Source organism: Nicotiana attenuata, unplaced genomic scaffold (assembly GCF_001879085.1).
Source record: "Nicotiana attenuata strain UT unplaced genomic scaffold, NIATTr2, whole genome shotgun sequence".
NCBI classification, from domain to species: Eukaryota; Viridiplantae; Streptophyta; class Magnoliopsida; order Solanales; family Solanaceae; genus Nicotiana; species Nicotiana attenuata.
The window spans coordinates 8,974-16,696 of NW_017671246.1; the positions used below are offsets into that span (position 1 = coordinate 8,974).

At 37.9% G+C, this 7,723-nt stretch overlaps 1 protein-coding gene across 1 annotated transcript; it reads right to left on the bottom strand.

The window, feature by feature from the left end:
* Window positions 1-225: 225 nt before the first annotated feature.
* LOC109207012 (stromal 70 kDa heat shock-related protein, chloroplastic-like) lies at window positions 226-5,677 on the bottom strand. Its single transcript, XM_019369888.1, has 8 exons — window positions 4,861-5,677; window positions 3,252-3,504; window positions 2,644-2,723; window positions 2,420-2,562; window positions 2,181-2,279; window positions 1,783-1,972; window positions 1,218-1,616; window positions 226-859 (listed from the first exon to the last, which is right to left on the bottom strand). The coding sequence occupies exons 1-8, from the start codon at window positions 5,371-5,373 to the stop codon at window positions 461-463; spliced, it is 2,076 nt and encodes a 691-aa protein (XP_019225433.1). The 5' UTR covers window positions 5,374-5,677; the 3' UTR covers window positions 226-460.
* Between the last annotated feature and the right edge of the window lie 2,046 nt (window positions 5,678-7,723).

Consider the following 7,723-nt stretch of genomic DNA (forward strand, 5'->3'; position numbering starts at 1 on the left):
TTACCTAAAATATTTCCCTCTTGGTTATGGTTCAAGGATAACCTCCCTTATATGCATTAACCTCAATAGAATCATAGATAAGGTTAAATTCACTCCTCCACTCTTCTGATTAGAATCCCTACACATGAGTCCACCTATACGCTTTCTAGGATTATATTCCCTCACTTATACGCGCTTACCTCACTCATATGATGATTGATGAAGCTAAGATGCTGGCGGCCAATATGCTTCTTGACTTATTATGCATTTCCAAATTTTGTAAACATACTGCTGATTCGGAAAATCCATTTCTCGACTTCATTACACTCCAGTAAGCCAGTCACGCATATATATTTTTGTCATCTGTCACTGTTGATTCACACAAAATATATACCTTTACTCTCTATCATCTAGGTGTGGTTGCCAAAAGATCTATACAGGAAGGCCGTCTAATACATTGGTGAACTCTTGATTCTGTTTCTTAATTGCTTTCGCTGAAGTCTGCATCGATTACTTCTCCATCTCCATCATCCTTGTCACTGGAACCTGATGCCCCTGCCGAACCAGCACCGGCACCAGGACCAGCAGCAGCACCTGGCTGGCTGTATAGCGACTGTCCCAGCTGCATGACTTCTTGGTTCAACGCAGCCATCGTGTCCTTAATGGTTTGTGTTGAACCGCCAGATATGGCATCCTTGAGCTCTCTCAATTTCGATTCCACCTTGTCTTTAACATCAGCTGGCACCTTGTCTCCCAACTCTTTTAGCTGCTTCTCAGTTTGATATACAACAGATTCTGCTTGGTTCTTTGTGTCAATGGAATCCCTCTTCTCCTTGTCCTCTTTAGCAAACTTCTCAGCTTCCTGAACCATTTTATCAACCTGAAAAAATCATTTCATCAAAAGGTGGACCAATGAGTAATATGTCATTAGATTGACTAATAACCACAAGCCTTAATTTAAACAAATACAAGTTACTGACATACAGCATTGAAAGTTATTCCCACGATTAATGTTCTCACATATTTTAACATGCAACTTAAGGATCCAATTTTAAAACTACAGGACAGTACTTCATCAACGTGTGAGAAAAAATCAGGGTCTGCGGCTGTGCCTTATCAGGCATTAGGTCGCACTATTTAATACTTGAAGTTATGGTAGCACTAAGTTGGATAGAATACCGATATTACAAGAATGTGCTCTATTCAGCATGGGAAATAACAGATCCAAAGAGATATACCTCATCTTTGGGCAAAGTGCTAGCACCGGTTATAGTAATGTCCTGCTTCTTTCCGGTACCCTTATCAGTAGCCGTGACAGAGAGAATACCATTGGCATCAATATCAAATTTTACTTCAATCTGGGGAACACCACGAGGAGCTGGAGGAATCCCATCCAGACGGAACCTTCCAAGAGACTTGTTGTCTTTCACAAACTCTCTTTCACCTTGCAGCACATTAATCTCAACACTGGTTTGCCCATCTGCCGCGGTTGAGAAGACTTCTGACTTTGAAGTCGGTAGTGTTGTATTTCTTGGGATAATTTTTGTCATAACTCCACCTAGAGTTTCGAGACCAAGTGACAATGGTGTTACATCTAATAACACGATGTCACTAACATCTCCAGCCAAGACACCAGCCTGAGAATATGAAAAAGAACACAACCTCGTCACAACATTGCAGCAGTAAAATGACTGAACGGAATCTAACAGACAGATGCATACAAGCCCGCTTAGTTTTTTGGAGAGAGAGAGAGAGAGAGAGAGAGAGAGAGAGAGAGAGAGAGAGAGAGAGAGAGCCACAAACCTGAACTGAAGCTCCAAGAGCAACTACCTCATCAGGATTGACAGAAACGTTAGGCTCTTTACCAGTCATCTTGCGGACAAGGTTTTGGACAGCTGGTATTCGTGTCGATCCACCAACAAGAACTACTTCGTCTATATTTTTGAAGGAAAGGTTGGCATCCTTTAAGGCAGTTTCGACTGGTGGTTTAAGCCTGTTAAGACAAATTCCAATTGGAGTTGTCGAGTCAGAAGGATAAGACTGAAATTTAAGAAACAAGCTCGAGTATGCGAGTTAACTACAATCTTAGATTACAGAAAACAAAATATCAAAATTTGAACTATTGCACACTTGAAAAATAAATCTAATCATATTGGCATCCCCATACTAAATGACAGGTAATTTATGAAAAAAATCATTACCTGTCCAATAAATCTGAGCATAACTCCTCAAACTTGGCCCTTGTAAGTGTTGTCTCAATATGTTTTGGACCATCCGCAGTAGCAGTGATGAATGGCAAACTGCACAAGAAGGGAAGGCACATTCAATGAAAGCTTGCTAAGGCAGAAGCAGCTTCTTTTTTTTCCAGGAAGGGGGAGCAAAGAAAGAGAAAGCAGCAATAATTTTGTGCACACATGACACAACTAACACAGACACATACCTGATATTAGTTTGAGTCAAGGTTGACAATTCTATCTTTGCCTTTTCAGCAGCTTCAGTAAGACGTTGAAGCGCTTGTTTATCCTTCAGAAGATCTATTCCTTCTTCTTTTCGGAAATTTTCAGCAAGCCAGTCGACAGTTCTCTGTTTGATAAAAAATGTGTAAGCACCGTACGGACAGAAAAGGTGCATATAAGCTAAGAGAAGGTATTGCTAATTTAATACCTTATCAAAATCATCACCTCCCAAGTGTGTGTCGCCTGAGGTAGAGAGCACCTCAAATACTCCATCTCCAACCTCAAGAACTGCTTTAACTTGTGAGTTAGTGCAGATACAAAAGCACATTTGAAGTCAGAAATTAATCTACCTACATCGTGCAAACCTGTTTTCCTTCTACTCCATATTACTAAGGTTTTACGTTGAAGTACATAAATAGAAACACTAATGCAACTCAAAACCTAGTAGGGAGAAAGATAACTCTCTGGAAAAGCAAAGACTCATACGATCAGCCCTTTTTATATTCTTAGTCGTCGTTTGGTACAATGGTGGGATATCCCAGGATATCCAATGTGGTGGGGTATCCCATGGAATTAGCTATCCCGCCTTCTTTATGGGATAGTTAATCCCACCATTTTAGTATGAAAGTTTTCTCGGATTAACCAGTACTTATAGCCAAACATGGGATAAATACAATTCCAAATTCTATCCCGAGATTATTATCATTATCCCATGCACCAAACGATCCCTAAGTGCTATATGAAAGAAGCCAGTTACTGCATACAAGAGATGAGATTCAAGCCAGATCTTGCCTCAATCAAATAGCTTTCACATACCTGACACATCAAAAGTACCACCTCCCAGGTCAAACACTAGAATGGTCTCATTATTCTTCTTCTCAAATCCATAAGCCAATGAAGCAGCAGTGGGTTCATTAATTATGCGGAGAACATCTAATCCAGCAATGCGACCTGCATCTTTCGTAGCAGTTCTCTGGGAGTCATTAAAGTATGCAGGTACTGTAACCACTGCTTTAGCAACTTTATCATTCAAGAACTTTGAGGCATCATCAACAAGCTTTCTCAGGACCTGGGAGCCAGAAGTAAAGCAAACTCTTCAGAATAGCAAGCAAGAAGCATGAAAGTGAACCGAACACTAGCTCTGCCCCCGACCACACATGTCTAATAACTCCATCCATCTCACATAATCTAACTTATAGATTGAGGAATTATAAGAAGTATTAAAACATATATTTGCAGACAACAGTAACAACCTTCATAAGCAGCATTGATTTTCTCAGTGCTGTCTAACAAATTACTAATTCCAAGATCACCAGCCTACACATGATAAGAAATAGCCCAAACTAAATATGGTTTCTTAAGAATACAGAAGAAAATAATGCTTAAATAAGCACAAAACTAAACAAAATCTCGCAGGAAACAGATTAACCAAAATCACTCAAATATCAAGCAGAAACCTCAACCTAAATTCTCGCACCAAAGCTGATAAAAGCAAAAAATCACTTATTCCTAGGGTCAATTTGACAGATTCTCAAGCAAAACTCATAGTGCATATATTTCACCATTCAAATGTAGTACTCCCTCTATCCCCAATTTATGACGGTTCCAACATAGAATGACCCAACGTCACCGACTCAAACCCATTGTTAATTCTACTTAGCGGAACATGGAGGTACTTGTGGTAGAACAGGCTGATTTGGTCTCTCACAATAAAGCAATAGACAAAACTGCCATGAAACGACTTACTAGTAGATTAACAGATCACTTTGGAATGACATATATATCATATATCCTAGATCAAGTAAAAACTCTGGTGTTCCAACAAGCTACTGCTACATCCATTAATGAAATTTATGATCTTTTAAAAATACCTTCTAAGCAGAGGTCACTTTTGGATACAACTAAAATTTGTTGTATATAAGGTGTCCACTACTAATATATCACTATTTTCTAAAAAAGAATTTTAGAGGTGCCCGTGACCCCTCTCGGGTATAGTGTAGGTCCGCCTTTGCTTCTAAGAGATGGCTAGTTCAAGATGCTTAACAACAAAGTTTTATTTTGGACAAATACCATCATTATGGGAATGTATACGCGATGGAAAAATTACCTCAATAATCATTATCGCAAGGCATAGAGGAGAAGTCATAAACGTCTATACCGTAAATTCGATTTCCGATGGAATGAAAAAGACAATATGGTAGAATCGCAACCATAGAATACGACCATAATCAAAATGCCCAACTTTTATAATTTGTAACCACGATGTTAAAGTAACTCATGCCATACTCCCAGGAAAAGCTAAAATCTTTCTTTTTCCCCTCTTAAATTCCATACTGAATTACGGAAAATACATAGATAGAAATATTATTATAAAATTTCAGACTACTGAAAAATGAAATAGGGCGCATAATTAACATGCACATACCTGAGCAGAAATTTCCTCAGGAGCAAACTGTTTACCAATAGCAGGACACTCAAGTTTAACATTCCCATTCTCATCCTTCATTACTCTATACGATACCTGCTTCGACTCTTCATCAACCTCCGCCATCTTCCTCCCTATAAACCTCTTTACCGAGAAAAAAGTATTCTCAGGATTCACCACCGCTTGCCTTTTCGCAATCTGCCCGACTAATCTATCGCCGTTTTTCGTATACGCCACCACAGACGGCGTCGTTCTTTGTCCCTCTGCATTTGTCACTATCGTCGGTTTTCCACCTTCCATTACTGCCACTGCTGAGTTTGTTGTACCTAAATCTATCCCCACCACCTTTTCGTTCACTATTTTCATGGGTCTGTACTTTTGCCTCAATACTCCTTTGTTGCTGTAACATTTCTCTCTTGATACAAAGCATGGAGTTTTATTGTCGAGTTTAAGCCCAGAAAACCCGGGGATTTTCACTTGGTGGGTTGTAGTTGCAGCCATAATTGAGCTCATATTTTCTTAGAAAGTGAAAAAAACTGAGACTTTCCTAATTAAAAAAAAAAAAAAAAAAAGGGTGTCTGGTTCTTTTCTTGAAAAAGAGTGCAACAAACTAGGCAACGATGAACGTGAAGACTTTGAAACGAAAAGGGATTTTATATAAAGAGAGAAGAAGATTTTAGAAGGGTCTAGGGACGTAGGATGAGAATTGAGAAGGGGATTAATGGCCGTTGGATCAAGATTTTGCTGTTTTGGATAGTGTTGTAACGAGGTCCTTGTCTTGAGTTTTGGATTTTGGTATATTTATGAGAATGATTGTGGAAAATTGTGGGAAAGTCCAGGAGCTTCTGGTGTAGAGAACACAAACTTCAATTTGACGTTTTGCGAAATTGGTGAGTTGATTGTTAACCACGTCAAAAACTATCTAATAGCCAAGCTTCTCCGATATCCGAAGCACTTTATTTTTTTTTTTAAAAAAAAATATTTTTTTTAAAAAAATATTAACATGTTTGACCAAGCTTTTAGAAGAAAAAAAAGTATTTTTAAAAAACAGAAGCAGTTTTGGAGCAGAAAAAAGTAGCCTCTCTCCAAAAGCATTTTTGAGAAAAATACACATAGAAGTAATTTTTTATAGTTTGGCCAACTACTAATTGCTGCTCAAAAGTGCTTTTCAAATTAATTAGCCAAACACAACTATTTCTCACCAAAAGTACTTTTGAGAAAAGTACTTCTCAAAATAGTTAATTTTTGCGGCTTGGCCAAACAAGCTATAAATATGATTGGTCCCTAGCACATACTATCAGGCAAACCATATTTATATACCTTAACCTTTAATTAGCAGTATTTAATAAATAAAATAATTTATTGATAATTAATCATGAATGTTAATATCCCAATATTAATTTAAAATCACACTAGACCATGTAGCATTTAAGAGATGTGTAGACCCGAAAAGAAAAGGAATCAATTATAGAAAAAATAAAGAACTCTTTTGGCAGTCTCCATGAATAACGCAATAGCTCACCACAATAGCTGAATCAATTTTAGCGAACTTGTTGGTTATTAGCCCAGTCTTCAGCAATAGTATCTACATAGACATGCAGGTAAGGAGTGAGTTATACGTAAATATACCAGTCATATCCTCGACCCACCACTTTAAATACCACTGGAATAAATGTTAAAAAGATCAAAAAACATAACAAGCACAAAAATAATATGCATATAAATTATTTCACCATATAACTACTCCATAAGGTCCAAACAAATATTCAACAACAATACTATATATCTCACAATGTATACGAATGACTTATCACAAACAACGGTGAAGGAAAAGAAATTAACGAAATACCATGACGAGTCCACGACATCATCCATAATGCCCTAAATATATTGTGGTACCTTATATATATATTACGGCAGCGAAGAAATAATTTTTTATGCCCCAACGTCATGACACAAAGCCATGCTACATCATAAATTTTGTATTAAATATTTTTCATATTCTTAATATGTTATGTGTGTGCAACTGGTCTAAGACCACTGATTCTGCTAAGCATATACTCTTCCCAATATATAGATCAGGCAAATAAAATATATTTTTCAGAATAAATTTTCAAAATCAAGCACCAAACCTTAAAGTCTCAATTACCTCAATTTGTATTTAGAGCACCCTTTCCAATAGGTCGTAACTATGCTCTCGGGTTTCTAGATCACCTCAAACTACTTTAAAAACGGATTTAGAAATTAGAATGGTCAAAAACCCTTAGGTGAATATTCTTGTCACGCCCCAAACCTGGGGAGGCGTGGCTGGCACCCGGTGCCGCACTGGACCGAGCGAACCACTCTGTAACTCATTCATTCCTTTTGTAACTATCATGGGCCAACATGGCCACAACTCGTAATGTACAATTGTAAGTGGGAAAACACTATATCACTAAATCATTTTTCTTAAAACATGAATACATATGGGCCGTCAAGGCCTCTGACATACTGTACAAAATGAACGTCTGTCTACAAAGCCTCTAAAATTATTTGACAACAAATGTGATATGGTACCGGCCTACCCTTAAGTCCGTAGCAAAACTCTGACACGATGACTCATAGACTCGGTTGCACTCCGAATGAGGTGGAGTCTTACCGATCCTTCGCTGAATGCCAATCTCGTTTAATATAAGGGCTCGTCAAACTGATTATCTATACCTGCATGCATGAATACGGTGTCCCCAACAAAAGGACGTCAGTACGAATAATGTACCGAGTATGTAAGGCAAAACTAAAAAATAACAGTAAGTCAACATTAATTAAGGACATGGAAGAAACATGGAGTAAATGTCTCAACATGTAAGTCTGGATAGCTCTGTAA